Below are 17133 nucleotides of genomic sequence, written 5' to 3'. Positions count from 1 at the left end.
GAAGGGTCATCACGGGTCATCATGTATAAAGGACCGAAGGACAAAGTCAAAGTGGGGTAGGATTGACGGTGAGAGGTGGGGGGGAGGGGGTGTGCAAGGGAATGCGGTGGTGGGAAAATGAAAACAACTATACTTGAACAACAATAAAAAAAATTGAAAAAAAGTAGTTGAATCAGATTAAGATAAATGATGCTGGTAGTTCAATATCCTTTAGAATGTTAGCAAGACAAAGTTTGGAAATTGGTACAATATGCTAATGTTTATAGTCATTACTTATATACTCACTACAAACACAGGAAATAGTACTTCTGCGAGTAGAAGTAAATAAAAGAACAATGTGGTTCAATCTTAGTTGGGTCATACAGTATTTTCATCTACTTTATCTCTAGATCAAAACTCTTTGGAGTGGTTTATTTTGGTTCCAGTTCAAACTGCTTCAATGGGAATTTTCTTAAAACTCCTTAGTTTGACTTGGAGTTCATTTTTAATATAACTAGTTAATATTTAAGTCCAATTTCAATTTCTAAAAATTAAAATTAACTTTATACTTGTGTTGAAATCCCTGTTGCAATAATGTGACCTCTAGAGCATTAAATTAATGCCAATTAAACCATGAATTCACTTTTTAACCCTTCCACCAAAACAAAGCTGGCATCTCTGTCCAACCCTATTTTTAGCTGTACCTCAGACTGAAATACAGTCTTCAGTTACACAGTCTCTTATACTCAAAAGGGGCAGCTGTCACTCAGCCCAGGCAGACTGAAGGCCTGTGAAGATATATGTTCTATGTGACCACATTTCTCTCTTTTTCAAAAGAAGTTGGAAATCTTTATGGGTCTACTGATTTTTAAATGTTGACAACAAACTGCAATTTTTAAGATCTTGTCTATGGGCCAATCAACACACTTCTGTAAGCTCTAGCCTACATTTCTTTGTAAAGGTTAATAAGGTCTCCAGCTCCTCCAGATGCAAAATCAGGGCTTCACTTAAGTCTTTAGTTTGCCACACAATACAGATTTCAGGCAAAGTAGCCCTTTGATACAAATGCCAGTCTTAACAACAAATCATAATTTCACCCTCATGCTTATTTGAATATTTAAAATACTGAATATTCTTACCTCTTTTTACTTTAAGAAGCATGATGATAATAGAGAAATAAATCATCCAGCTGCACTACCACATGTCAACACCTCTTTACTAAGATGAGCTAAGTTAGTAGTCAGAAATGCCACATATCTTCTTATTATGACAATTAGAATTGATAATACTTTTTTGCTTTTCCAAAATGAGTCAGATAAGCTTTTTACCCAGAATCCATCAGAAGAATGATGAATTTTCATGGTATTTTCTCAAGAAACACCTTGATCATCATTAGTATAGACAACTAACTTCACCGACAATTCTTATGCAGTGGTAAACTGACATTATCAAGATGTTAAGGGATGGTATTCTCTTTGGAGCTAGTAGTTTGGAACAAATTTTTTTTAATCCACATACAAAACTTACATATTTATATGAAAGGTAGACTATAAATGTTCAAGTAACGTGCAAAAAATGAGAGAGAGAAAATCAGGTAAAATAATTAAAGTATAATGAGAATCTATTCTATCCATAATTAGATACCAGATCCTATATGCTTTTGTAAAAGTTCATTCCTTCTCTTCTCAGTGCAAACTTTAGTGATTTCAAGATCAAGGCAATAAGCACATGAAATTAAGTAAGTATTTAGTATTAAATTTTGAAGAAATTATGGCATTATGTCAGGTAGACAATATTTATAGGAAGAAAATCTTTGAGGTAAACAAAGAAACAGTAACAAGGTAACCAACTCAGAAATCCATTCAAGCACCCTGCCTATGAACATCCCAATTAGGTTATCCAAGGCTTGCCTTTCCATTTCCCTCCAACTTGCATATTCGTCATTTCTCTTCACCTCTTTTAGGGTACAGGGAGTGAACTTAATGGATGTAAATTTACCAATCACACTGCCCTTTGACCAGTTCTGGAAAAAAAAATGTAAAATGTAATGAAATGAAAGTGAAACTATGATAAAACCTTTTTTTATTATTACTAGTTAATTTTATTCTACTGTGTTAACCTTGTTCTTCATGACTGACTAACGGAAAATAATAGAGATCTACATCATGAAAATAAAAAGAGGATTACGGATTCCTCCTAATGTTTGGTGCAATATGGACCTAAAAAAGCCAAACTTTCACAACTGAAACTAATTGGAGGTCATGGTATCTATATATTATCATGGGACTATAGAAAACAAAATCATAAAAAAGATACAGTTTGCAAGGAGTTGTTAACTACACCTTAAAAGAACTCTAAGGAAAGTTATGTTCATGTGACATCAGCATGCTATATCAAAAATACAGGAAATATGCATCTCCCACATAATAGAGAATGACTCACCATTATAAATAGTCTTAGTCAATGCTTCTACACAGAAACCAGTAGGTGTTTGCAGATTCATTTTTTAAGTGACTGAAAATAAAAATGAGAAAACCTATTTTCATCCATGTACTGAAAACAAAAGGTGTATGAGATTATTTAGGGATGTCTGGCGAAGATGGAGGTGTAGGTGGAAACACTGTCCTTCCTCACACAATCAAGTTTAAAGACAACAAAGTTTTAGTAACAAAAACGCAACCAAAACACAGAAAATTAAACTATACGGAAGTCTGACAACAACGAACCATTCAGCCAGACCATAAGAGGGGCAGAGCCAGCAGCCGGCAGAGCGGGGTTACACAGGAAAACTCGGCTGGACCGACCAGGCGCCTGCAGTAGTTGGCGGATCCCAGGCAGATCCCAGGTCTCCAACGGGCAGACCCAGTGGGGGCACAAGGCAGCAGGCTGCCCTAGGTGACACATTTGCACGTGCAGATAAACCAGGTGAAGGAGCAAGCAGTGAGACAGACTGCGCAGGCCCCAGTGGCAGGGAAGCAGCAGAGGGGACCGCCACTGCCCTTCTTTGATTCTGCCCCCACGTATAGCATCACAACCCAGCAACTGAGTTGCCCCACCCTGGTGAACACCTAGGGCTCTGCCCCTCACAGGTAACAAGCACAAACAGACCAAAACATCATGGCTCAAGAAGAAATCAAAGCCCCAGAGCCTATAACTATAAGTGACCAAGAAATAGCAAACCTCTCAGATGCACAGTTCAAAACACTGCTGATCAGGATGCTCACAGAACTGGTTGACTTTAGTCACAAATTAGAGGAACATATGAAGGCTAAACTAATTGAAATAAAGGGAAATGCACAGGAAACCAATAGTGATGGAAAGGAAACTGGGACTCAAATCAATGGAGTGGACCAGAAGGAAGAACGAAAAACATCCAACCAAAAAACAATAAAGAAACAAGAATTAAAAAAAAATGAGGAGAGGCTTAGGAACCTCCAGGACATCGTTAAACGTTCCAACATCCAAATTACAGCGGTACCAGAAGGGAAGAAGAAGAAGTGGACAAGTTATCTGCACAAATAATAAAGGAGAATTTCCCTAGTCTGGCAAAGGAAATAGACTTCCAGGAAATCCAGGAAGCTCAGAGAGTCCCAAAGAAGTTGGACCCAAGAAGGAACATACCAAGGCACATCATCATTATATTAGCCAAGATAAAAATGAAGGAGAGAATCCTAGAAGCAGCAAGAGATAAGGGGACAGTCACCTACAAAGGAGCTCCCATCAGACTGTCAGTGGATTTCTCAAAAGAGACCTTCCAGGCAAGAAGGAGCTGGAAAGAAGTATTCCAAGTCATGAAATCCAAAGACCTACAGCCAAGATTGCTCTATCCAGCAAAGCTTTCATTTAGAATGGAAGGACAGATAAAGTGCTTCTCAGATCAGGTCAAATCCAAGGAGTTCATCATCACCAAGCCCTTATTATATGAAATGTTAAAGGGACTTATCTAAGAAAAAGAAGATGAAAAATATGAACAGTGAAAGGACAGCAAACTCACAGTTACTAACAACCACACCTAAAACAAAAGCAAACCCAGAGGACAGCTAGATCAGGAGCAGAACCATAGAAATGAAGAACACATGGAGGGTTAGCAACAGGGGAGTGGAAGGAGGAGAAGGGGGGAGAAGGTACAGAGAATAAGTAGTATAGACAGTAGGTAGAAAATAGATAGGGGGGAGGGCAAGAATAGTATGGGAGATACAGAATCTAAAGAACTTGAGACACATGGACATAAACTAAAGGGGGGGAATGGTGGGGGAGGGGTGTTGAGGGAAATGAAGGGGGGGAAATAGGACAACCGTAATGGCATAATCAATAAAATATATATTTTTTAGCCGTAGCTGGTGTAGCTCAGTGGATTGAGCACGGGCCTGCAAACCACACGATTGTGGTTCAATTCCCAGTCAGGGCACATGCCTGGGTTGCAGGCCAGTTCCCAGCAGGGGACTCACGAGAGGCAACCATATATTGATCCTTCTCTCCTTCCCTTCCCCTCTAAAGATAAATAAATAAAATCTTAAAAAATATATATATATATATAAATTATTTATTTAGTGGTACTGCCTCTGTTCTTAAGAGTTATTTTCCAATAGAGGGTCATGTAAGAGTATTTTCACCCAAATATTAGTCAATTATAAACAATTAAGACATGCTTTACTGAGATACATATTATTGTTCATGTTTAGGTTTTCAGCCAATTACCATTATATTAATAAAGAATTAAAAGCTTAAGAATTAATGGACTTTAACCAGTAAGATCTAGCAGAGTTAGCCAGAAAACATTTTTACTAGGCCCAAATAAAGTATCTTTCCTTCATTAATACAGAACCCCAAATCATACTTAAGCATCAGAGGCTTAATTACCTAAAAAGGGTTCCTAGGAAAACAAAAAACTTTCCATTTTCATTCTGTAAGTACTTCTTAATGATAGAAAGTATTCTTTCTTTTCTGGCATTCCCTCTTTTCTCTCTACCTCAGGACATATTTACAGATGCACTGGCTGCTTTACAGACATGCTAAAAGTTCCTGCTGGAATTGATCAAAGTTGGAATGCCTGAGGAAATTACTCAACTTAGACAGTCCAGAATTGCATCTAGCCAAATCATTACAGTGCTCTACTTTAAACATGTGTTAAAGTGATATTTTAGCTATCCTGGAAGCAAGTTGAGAGAGCATTTGTTTGCATCACATTGTGAACACTTGAGTCAAATATATTATGTCGAATACCCAGTTTTAATATCTGTGACAATTCATTCTTCAAATGTTCAACTACGCGAAATGTTCAATTTAATGTTTTAAAAGAACAAAAACCCTTACACACAACAGCATATGTATTAGGAACTAAGATTTTTAATATCTTCTTGAAACATCCAAGCTCTTCTGGAAAAGTCAGAATAAAGGCAACAAATGAGGATAATTTGTTCATTAGAGCATTTGTTGATCTGGTGTACAAAAGTCTGTCAAAAATGGAACAGTATTTTTCTCTAATTTATTATTTAAAATAGTTTAATAAAAAACACTGCACATTTGTCTTTATCTACTTTCTATTATTAATCTGCCTAGTTTTCAAATAAATATATAATTAAGCAGAAAAATGACATCACAGCAGTTTATTTTCATTTTTTTAATTGAAGCCACAGAATCTTGTACAGTTACTTGTCAAATATAACACAAACCACTAAAATATTTGCTTCAATAGACTCGTACATCTGAAATAGTTTTAAACTTTATTTTATTTTATTTATTTATTTTTTAAATATTTTATTTATTTATCTTTAGAGGGGAAGGGAAAGAGAGAGGAAGAGAAACATCAATGTATGGTTGCTTCTTGTGCATCCCCTGCTGGGAACTGGCCTGCAACCCAGGAATGTGCCCTGACTGGGAATCAAACCACAATCGAACGGCGATCGTCTGGTTCGCAGGCCCGTGCTCAATGCACTGAGCTACACCAGCCAGGGCCTAAACTTTATTTTAGTTGGATTGTTTATGATGTCCAGGAAGAGCTTAACACACATAGTACCTGAAACTCTTTTCCACATGAGCTACCATAGAAAAGACAGATGTAGCTGTTTCTCCAGTAAAGCCAAGTTTAGCATCCACTTACATTTCCCTTCAACTTAAATAATTACACCTTTTAACCATGTTGACAATAGTATGAAAATATCACTAAAAAAATCCCTAACAGACCTTGGGATTAAAATAACTTAAACCATCCTTCCATCATGAGGTAAGGACATGGTCAGAATGGGGAATAAGAAGATTTACTAACAACTTATAAGTAGTAACTATGCTTTTCTTTTTACCAAAAATGACTTCCAACCCAGCAGAAAATGTTAACATCTGCACATATTCCAAGAGAGGAAAACATAAATTCTTCACTCTGAATTTTCTGAGAAGTCGAATAAGTGGTACAGTGTTGACGCCCTGTGTTACAGTATATACGTGTCATGAACTGTCAGTCAATGTGTACACCGTGCAGGAGGCTGGACCCTGAGTAAGAATGACTGCCACTTAAAACTCCCTGACAGCTGGAATGGCCAATGCTTACAATTCAATTTTAAGGTTTTTGTTCTGCTATAGTGAGATGCAATCCTTCAACATTCTAACACTTAGGTAAAGCCTGCTATCCCCCATAAAAATCAGGTGATAAAGAGAAAGTGTGAATGAATTTTTTTAAAAAAAAGGTTTAATTCTTCTTTGGAGTAAGATATGATCTTAATAGGATTCCTAAAATTTTTATCACTTTCTCATTCCTTTCCAGATCCTGAATAAAGGCCTGGATCTGATAGATGGACAAAAACTTAAAATCTAAAAACAGTCTTTCAGATTGACCTTCGTGACATCAGCCTGTGATTTTTATCAAACATAGAAAACTCTTCTCCGCATAGTCTCTTCATTACCAAAAGCAAAAAAGAAAAAATTGATTATAAAATTGATGCCCCAAATGATATGGACCCAAACACATATACACACACGTACACAATATGCTTTAACAGTCACAACACTATAACTCCAACTGCCAATAAATCTAATATCTCTATTAATATATGACAACAAGACATTTTACACTTAATCCAAAAGTCTAAATTGCTTCCTCATTGCTAAAACACAGGACTACCACCAACTCTACCATACTAACAAATGTAGCTTAAGTAGTTCAAAACTGAATTCCAAAATGTAATATATGCTCGGAGAGCAAAAACCCCTAGAGCAAAATAAGGGCTCACACTACTAAGTCTGGTTTGGACTACATCTTCTAACAGACTCAGCCAAGATGAACACAGTTCATCAAGAAATGGCTAGAAGACTTCCGCCAAGATGGAGGCATAGGTGGAAACACTGTGCCTTCTCCCACAACCAAGTCTGAATACAACTAAGGTTTGGAGAACAAAGACACAGCCAAAGAACAGAAAATTGAATTATACGGAAGTCCTACTACATCTAACTGTTCAACGGGGACAGTAAGAGGGGCAGAGCCAGCAGCGAGCAGGGTCGGGCAGAACAGATCCCCGGACCTAGGCTCGCAAGTGGCCCGGACCCAGTCAGGGTGTGGGGCAGGGTGTGCGACTGACCGCGGTCGCACATTAGCGCACAGTGAGACAGACCACGCAGGCCCCAGGGGGCGAGGGCTGACAGCAGTGGCACACTCGCGTGCAGTGGGACAAAACGTGTAGGCCCGGTGATGGTGGCAGCTGCAGCACCAGTGGGGGCCGCGGCAGCAGGCGCAGACGGGACGCTATTGTTCCTCTTTGAATCCGCCCCCACATACAACTTCACAACCCAGCGACTTAGTTGCCCTGCTCTAGTGAACACCTTAGGGCTCCAATCCTGCTATGGAACAGGCACAAACAACCCAAAAGATGGCGCAAGAAAAACTCAAAGTCCCAGAGCCAATAACTCTAAGCGACCGAGAAATTGCCAGCCTCTCAGAAGCACAATTCAAGACACTGTTTATCAGAATGCTCACAGAACTGGTTGATTATAGTCACAAATTAGAGGAACATATGAAGGCTAAACTAATTGAAATGAAGGGAGATGTCCAGGAAACCAATAGTGATGGAACGGAAACTGGGACTCAAATCAATGGAATGGACCAGAAGGAAGAATGAAACATCCGACCAGAAAGAAATGAAGAAATGAGAATTCAAAAAAATGAGGAGGCTTAGGAACCTCCAGGGCATCTTTAAACGTTCCAACATCTGGATTATAGGGGTACCAGAAGGGGGAAAGAAACAGCCACGAGTGCAACACTTATTTGAACAAATAATAAAGGAGAACTTCCCCAATCAGGCCAAGGAAATAGACTTCCAGGAAATCCAGGAAGCTCAGAGAGTCCCAAAGAAGTTGGACCCAAGAAGGAACACACCAAGGCACATCAGAATTACATTAGCCAAGACTAAAATGAAGGAGAGAATCCTAGAAGCAGCAAGGGATAAGGGGACAGTCACCTACAAAGGAGTACCCATCAGACTGTCAGTGGATTTCTCAAAAGAGATCTTACAGGCAAGAAGGGGCTGGAAAGAAGTATTCCAAGTCATGAAATCCAAAGACCTACAGCCAAGATTGCTCTATCCAGCAAAGCTTTCATTTAGAATGGAAGGACAGATAAAGTGCTTCTCAGATAAGGTCAAGTTCAAGGAGTTCATCATCACCAAGCCCTTATTATATGAAATGCTAAAGGGACTTATATAAGAAGATGGAAAATATTAACAGTGAAAGGACAGCAAACTCACAGTTATTAACAACCACACCTAAAACAAAAGCAAACCAGGAGGACAGCTAGATCAGGAGCAGAACCATAGAAATGAAGAACACATGGAGGGTTAGCAACAGGGGAGTGGGAGAAGGGGGAGAAGGCACAGAAAATAGCATAGATGGTAGGTAGAAAATAGATGGGGGGAGGGCAAGAATAGTGGGGGAAATATAGAATCTAAAGAACTTGAGACATGTGGTTATAAACTAAGGGGGGGAGAATGGTGGGGGAGGGAGTGTGTGGGTGGAGGGGAATGAAGGGGGGAATAGAACAACTGTAATGGTATAATCAATAAAATATATTTAAAAAAAAAGAAATGGCTAGAAAGGGGAGCAATCAGTATGGAGTGAAACATAACAGCCTCTGTACTTAAGTGTTTTGATCTGGTGAAAAACTAACATACAGTGTTGACATACTGTAAAATTAATCTAGAATATAATAATTGATTCAGTTTTCTTTTTAGTCTAAAAAAATTGAAAGAGAAAAATTCACAGCAGGTACTTTGTGCTAGGGAACATGTTTAATTTCTAGAGTCTCAGAAAAAGAACAGATGTACCTAATGTGTAAACACAAATAGTAAGTTACAAATTGCCCCTTAGTATGAAAGGCAAGAATTAGCATCAGTACTCAAAAGTGTTTTAAAAAGAGCGTAACTTACTTTTACTGTCCCAGGCTAACTGGGCTCTGTCTGGTGCTTCTTTGTCTGCACATGGCCACCCACAGCCTGTCTTCTAATTAAATGAATGCTCTAGCAGCAGAACAAGCAAACAAGTTGCCTCCATCTGAGTACAGCTCTTCAGGACACATTTCCCTTGGTCAGAAGGTGGAAATTCTTGAGAGAGGTGATTTTCTCTGCCTCTTCACAAGAAGAACATGGATACTTGGCTGGATGCAACTCCATGAAGTGTAACTGTGTGTGTACACCTCAAAAAATAAAACAAAAAATGCAGAGAAACATAAAGACTCTATAAACAGCTGGAATACATAGAAATACTGAAGTACCACTGGAAATACTGCTAAACAGCAAAACAGGGTCTTTGACTAAAATAATCAATGGTACCAAGTTGGAAAAAAAAAAGGAAAAAAAGCATCTAAAGTCAAAACTCAAATTTCATGCAGTGAAAACATTTTAAGTAAAAAAAGAAAAAAAGGTAAAAACTCTTTGCTTCCATACATAAAAACAGGACCTCTTCCTATTACAGAGAATAAGAGATATTATCAACAGAAAAGAAAACACAGATCTAAAATTAGACTCATCAGTCACATTTTGGTTAATGGTCACTTGTGAGCTAAACACATCAAGCTGTCTTTCTATTGTGTTCAGTCCCACGGCAGGAGGGATGAGGGGGGAAGAAGGAAACAAGGAATCACTGAAATACTCAGCTACCCTTTGATTATGAAAAAATGATTTCTGCAAAAGAAAAAACAAGTGCAGACAAATGTGAATACTCATCAATTTAAGTAGTTTTTTAACCTCCCAAATAAACAGAAATAACTATAAAGGAGATGCCCCTACTTTCTGCAATAAAAACCAAACACTTAAGTGGGGGGAAGGAACAGGTTGTAGTTATGAATTTACACACAAAGAAATCCCACAAGTGAACTTGCTATAGCTTTGGTGAGAGAAAGGAAGTCATACCAGCCCTTCCCAATGTTCTCTTACAACCTAAATATGCCCACATATGCTAGCAACAAGCCACATCATCTCCATGACCACTAAGCAGTTCAAGGACTAGCAGGCCTTAGGTGCTCTCTCTCTCCCCTGCTGAGGCACACAAACAATCCCAGCCATAAGTACATAACCAAGGAAAAAGGTTGTAGCCTAATCCTGCCCTTGCACAGAGGCACCTGGCTATGGTCTACAAACAACCAACTTCTCAGCAGTGATGGCATTCTGAAGATTCCTACTTTTAACAGAAACAGAAATGCATGCAGAGCTGGCTCTGGGTATAAAATATAAATATATAATAATGCAATACCTAATTTTTTTCTCTTATACCCCAAACTATCAGCCATCTGGATAAAAAGTTACTTCTTAGAGGATTTTCCTAGGGTTTATAAGTAAGCATTATACTGAATTATATAGAGATCCAAAGACAATGTATTGCATATTAAAAACTGATGCCAAATAGAATCTGCTCTTTAAATGCTAAAGATTTTGTACAATAAACTAGTTTCAACCATGAATTACTCTCTTCGCTGACCATAAGGAGACTTTAAGGATGAATCAAGTCAACAAAAGAACTATAGACTCCACTTACAATAACATAAATTCAATAAAATATATTTTAATAAAGGAGACTATGCAATTTGCCTTTCACTATATGAAATGTAAGCTTTTACATTTCACTATTACTTATACCTATCACTATTTTTAATAGGCTGCTCTACCTACTAATATAACCAGTTTTCAAAATGAATTAACCAAAATCTCCCAAAGATTAGCTACATCAAGATCTTCAAAATCTTGGCCAGATTTATCTGTTTTCTAACACAAGACTACAAATAATCTCTAAAAGTTTGTCATCCATACTTAATCTATTATTCCTTCTTAGAACTTTTTAACCAGGTCTTAGTACTTTTTTAAAAAAAATCAATATGTAAAGGGAGCTTCAATAATTATTTCATGAACACCAGCTCATTTTCTATCAGAATCTTTGAAAGACTTTCTACTGTAGCAGTGGCATCATAACTCACCCAGATCTATATCCAATTTCCTCAAAAAAGAAATTTGTATCAGAAATTTTACCATGTAAAATGTCCAAAATGACCTTTATAATTTAAAACCCACTGTCATTACCTGAATCAAAACTATTGCAAAAGCAGTCATCAAACCAACTGTCTTCCAAATGCACAACCCTAGTTATGAAGATCAAATTGTTTCACAATATTTACCTTCTCTGGGAATGAAATCAGAATTGTACTAGTCATTGGATATTAAGTCACCTTCCCATCAGTTAGTCATAATTTCAAAAAAGCTATAAATAGCTAAATGAAACAATAGGACCAAATTAATTTAACAATAAATTATTAAAATATGATCTACTGATATAAACTGACCTTTCTATTTCCTTTCCCACATTTTGAAGAGAAACAAAATGCACTTTGGGGTCATATTTTCATTTCCACACTGCAGAACACCTCTCCTACAAGAGTGGCCACTTTCCATCCAAAACCCTGAAGGGAGAAGCTAGTCAGTTTAATAGGCAGGAACGTATGCACTTGGCCCTACCTCCCTTATTTAAATGAAAGAAACACCCACTCTGGTGTCCAGAAGTGATAGATTAAGGAAAACACTACTTGTCTATATCAGTAGGTGAGACATATGAAACTATACAAGGTAAATGGTTTCCAAGAAAAGCTGAACAATGATGTGTCTAGGTGGAGTGTATTAAGTATACAGGCCACCTAGGTACATCATTTTTGGTTGTATGTCATGTACACATATATAAACTTACTTTTCTTTCATTTTGTCTCTTCCTCCTCTATGATACCAAGTCGAGATTAGTGAACTTTTTACTATTTGAGTAAGTGCATATTTTCATATTTTTCAAAATACAAGGCCCTTCTAGCCAATACGGACCATTAAACCATTTTGGTCATTTCAATTCAGTTAGTAAGTTCAAGGAATTCAAACCAACTTTTGTTATCTACCTAAGTAATAATGTAACAGGCAAGTTTTAAAAGTAGTTTTGTTTTAGCCAAAAAGTATATCTCAAAGTCAAAAAGAAATGGTATGATGGCCTATATCTAGTCAATACATAGAACAAGATTGAACAGATTGAATTAGGACAACACTGAATAGACTGATCAAAACTAAAGATAAATAGTTACTCTCAATAAGCATAGCAGTATAAATCAGACTCTGTGGGACTTCTCAGTCGATTAAAAGGACTGAATATTGGTGCTTATATTTCTTGAACTATAGAAAATATTAGACTCTGATTTTCATATATCTTTCCATTGACCCAAACTATTACAATATTTCAAGCAAATTCTTTATTTGAAAACCTCACCCTGTTTAAAGGTGATGAATCACAATTATCATGCAAGGTGACCGAACTGCAGAGGGCACTATAAGCATGACTTCCAGCATAATTCTTTCTTTATTTTTTAACTGAAGGGTTTTTTTTGGTTTGTTTTTTTTTTAAGATTTTATTTTTATTTATCCTTTGAGGGGGAAGAAAGGGAGAGAAATATCAATGTATGGTTGCCTCTCGTGCATTCCCTGCTGGGGAACTGGCCTGCAACCCAGGCACGTGCCCTGACTGGGAATCAAACAGCGATCCTTCGGTTTGCAGGCCCACACTCAATCCACTGAGCCACGCCAGTCAAGGCCCAACATAATTCTTAAGATACATAAATATTCTTCCAGAGTAGCCTTAGCCTTTAAGCTACTAACATATTTCAATATAAAATTCCACATGAAAATGCATTTTTAAAGATAATTCATTGAAATTCTTCCTCAAATATAATAATTAAAGGGAGGAAAGTATACTACCTTCACTCAGGACAGTTTTTCATGCTACCATTACCCACATAACAATCAAAAATAAGAGAACACATTTGTTTAAAAAAAATCCTTCATATTCACACTCAAAAAACACAGGTCATAATTCAAAATTATAAAGCTCACTTACTCACAGGTAACATTATTCTAAATGATATTTTTAAGAATAAATAAGCAAACTTTTAAAAACAGGATTCATACATCACTGGGGAAAAATATAATAAAATATTCAACTTGATATAAGTATGATTTGGGGAAATTAAAGTTATTCTAAAATGAAAATAAAAAGGAGAACTTAATTTTTTACTCAATTTTGTATTCATAATTGTCATAGTATATATATCCCCCAGCTAAGCACTAACCTTCCTTCCCCAGACCCACAGTGACTCCTTGTACTGGAATGCTAGGTAATCTCAGGACATCATTTTCTGCACACAGGAAAGTAATTTGCAATTAACAATTGAATTAAATTAGATGAAGCTTTCCTTATGTGTATGTGCTGAGTAAAGGGACGATTTGGTGCTAAGTATACATTAATCTTCTTTCTTGCATTTCTTTTCCCCATATATCCATAATATATAATAACCTTTTGGACATTATAAAATTTGTCATTACTAGTTACCATAATCAACCTCATATATATAAATCCCAAAGCACCTCATAATACTAATAATTGCTAACAATTATAAAGTGCTTACTATGTACCAAACACTGTTCTAAGGAACTATTACGTTAACTCAGTTAATCTTCACAACTCTGTAAAGCAGGCATTATTATCCACATAGTAGAAATGGAAAAACTGGATCATGGAGACATATGACTAATGACTGATGTCAGTCACAATAGGAGAGGACCACGTAATCTCAAATCAGATGCCCCGGGATCAAACTCCAATAGAACTGGTGCCTCGTATGTATGTTTACCCTCCCTAACTAAGACCAAGCTGAAAGTATTAACAGGAGAGATTAAAATCTATAAAGCATGATCAAAAGTACAGCTCCACAATTAAGCAAGGGAATAAACAAAACACACAGCTATGATTTTTGGCAAAATCCTGGGCAATTTGCACAGAGAAAAGCAAGGCCTGGCATGACAGAGTAGGTGCCCTGATGAGAGAGCCTAAACACAAGGACAACAATCCCATTAACTTGGGAAATTCTACTCTAACTATCCCCTTCTCCCTCAAACTCATCATTTTATCTTCTGGTCTTAATTTGATTCCCCAAAGAGTCTTCTCAACCAAAAAAACTATTTGTTCACTATAATCCTCTAGACTGACTTACACATATCTATCTTCTCTAAGTTTAAGCAGAAGTCAGTCTTCTGAGGCCTCCATATCCCCTAGACAAACTCATCACCAAGGTTCCACACTAAGAGAACTGAGAGACCCGCACTCTGGAGTACAAAGAATTACTTCAAACTTGAGTACCTTCCCACTGAATTCCTTACTGTCTGCAGTTAACTGCAGACCAACTGAACAACCACAATGGACAAGACACACTTCAAAGCGCGTAGCTTCAGAATTTGTATCAAACTATTAAGTGTTAAGGAAACTTTACCTCCCACTTTAAAAATGTCTGAACAGTTGGAACTTTTTGTTTTCTAAACATATATTCCTTTGAGAAGTGTTAATTTCAGCAATTTTCCTACTAAAAATATGAAGGAAATTTAAGTATCCAGTAATGTTAAGTAACCAGTAACTTTTATATTCACAAGTCTCACAAAACGGGGGAAAAAGGAATTTAACCAGTTTTCTTATATTACTCAGGGAACTCTCCAATAAAAACAACTGAACAATACCAAAGGCTTCTTCACAACTTTGTTAATAATGTTGGTAAACACTGGTCACAGAATTGAGGGTTCACTAACTCAACAGTGTCATGACATTTAAGAATAACAAACATATTCACAAATATTTTAAACAAAACACAGAGAAAAGAAATACCTCAAGTTCCACCAGAGCTGCAGTCACTGCATCTGTCGCAAGAGCACCAGCCTGTAGCTTTTCAATTGCCTATGAAACCAAGGGGAAAGATTATTCATTGTAAAACTACAACTGCTCAAACATACCCAAGAACTTTCCAAAGGCTTAAATTTCCAAAGGTTTAAACAAGTGTTTAAGAGACTCTTAGAATTAATAAAAATTGATTACTATTTCCATTCTATACTTCAAGATATAAACTATTTAAATTTAAAACAATGCATTTACATTCAGGATAATTTATGACATAGCTCCCTTAATATTATTCAAATTAAGAAAATGTAAAAAAAATCTAGCCACTAAATGCAAAACGCTAAGAATTTTATTAAGGAAAGGATTTCATTCATCACAAGGCAACTCAAATAGCCATAGACATTATATGAATTCAGTTTGGTTTAAATATCCTAACAACTCATATTTTATATAGATAATTAAATCTCAGACTAAGCTAAGTTTTCTTCCCACTGTTACTACTCTCCCCACCCCTAACTATAAAAAAGTTGTGACACCCAATCACAGATGCATTTCAGAATGCTTGGATGGAAACATACATTTAACAAAAACATTTTTGATACTATAATAGATTTTATAGTGAGATAAACAAATCACATTCTTTTGTAATATACACTACAGAGAGTAAAGGTCTATAAAATCACCCTGCTTCTTGCGTACAACTTAAGACAGGAAAGAGAAGGAAGAATGATTTCTAAATGAACTATTAAAACTCCAAATAAGTCAATAAAGAGTAAGCTCAGAAAGAGAATTCTATTAAACTTTTAAGAAGTGCATTCATTGTATAAATTGAGGAGGCTGATTACATACTCCAAATGTATTAGGTTTCTAGGACTATATAGAACTACTATAGAGTAGTTCTATATAAGCAAAACATTCTTTTCAGATAATGAAAAAATTTCACACTTTGAAAAATAAGATAAAAAATATAAAAGAGCTTAGAGAACTTTTAACTCTATTATAAATTATTTCAAATATCCCTATAATATCCTTATTTATTTATTTATTCATTTATTTATGGGATTTCATTCATAAGAAAAATTTGGATTTTTCATACAATCTTTCTTTTAAAAGTATTAAACATAAATCAAAAAAGCTGACTCAATTACATAATATACAATATCCAAATTACATTCTATTTAAATAAAAGTAAATGAAAGGTTTGCCTACAAAAGTATATAGTCAGGATCAAAATTAAAATAAACAATAGTTCTTCTGATTTCATTTTTGATTCCACATTAAGTATTCAACAACTGAGCAAAACCTCAAAAACCAAAGAGAAAAAAATCACAACTGAGTACAAGGGCAAAGCTAACTTCAGGAATGACAATGGATTTCTATGATACAAACTATGTAATGAAAAACAGAAGGAAAACATACACGATAATCTAAAGAAAAGCACCCATTTTCATTTGTTAGTTTTTTCTTCCTTCACTGAAAGACACATTGACTGCTTTTGAGCTATTTCCTATAGAGCTCAATGCCTTTGCAAAGATTAAAAGATATATGATTATGTACCCATGATCCCAAAAATACAGACTTTAATCTGGGAAAGATCTAAGCGTGATTTGAAGATTAAAAAACACAAAGCAAAAAAAAGACCTCACAAATATGATCAAAATTATTGTATGGTCCAAGCTAAAGATCATCTTATAAATAAAACCTTAAAATTTAGAATTTCAAGGTAAAGCTGCTTTATGGTCAAAACTGAAGTGTTTGTATCGTACCTTCTGACAAGCTCGTTTACATACATGCTTATATTCCTTGGCTTTGGATTCAGAATGATAACCTGCACCTGTAGTGAAACAAACCAACCAATTATTAGTATTCATTAAAATGTCAGGGACCTTGCTTATATTATATAAATAGATCATACAATCTGATGCTCCCCAGTGACAATAA

General features: G+C 36.1%; 1 protein-coding gene across 6 annotated transcripts in view; it reads right to left on the bottom strand.

Annotated features, from left to right (window-relative positions):
- The window catches only part of TASP1 (taspase 1), a 355079-nt gene that overhangs the window by 319697 nt on the left and 18249 nt on the right, over positions 1–17133 (bottom strand). For 4 of the 6 annotated variants that reach the window (XR_005064338.1, XM_037031312.1, XM_037031321.1 and 1 more), the window contains exons 3-4: positions 16959–17026; positions 15184–15252 (exon numbers count right to left, since the gene is read on the bottom strand). Coding sequence is in view for 3 of the 6 variants with exons in the window: in XM_037031312.1 (XP_036887207.1) it covers positions 15184–15252; positions 16959–17026 (137 nt within the window). In the remaining 3 variants the exon portion in view is untranslated. Of the gene's footprint in view, positions 1–9386; positions 9653–13619; positions 13667–15183; positions 15253–16958; positions 17027–17133 lie in introns of those variants that run through there. The other 2 variants (XM_037031335.1, XM_037031341.1) reach the window with 2 other exon arrangements.

Source organism: Sturnira hondurensis, unplaced genomic scaffold (genome assembly GCF_014824575.4).
Source record: "Sturnira hondurensis isolate 20B ecotype Veracruz unplaced genomic scaffold, ASM1482457v3 Scaffold0001813, whole genome shotgun sequence".
In the NCBI taxonomy this organism is placed as follows: Eukaryota; Metazoa; Chordata; class Mammalia; order Chiroptera; family Phyllostomidae; genus Sturnira; species Sturnira hondurensis.
Note: the sequence above shows the minus strand (reverse complement) of the source record. Positions and strands in the feature narration are given on the sequence as shown.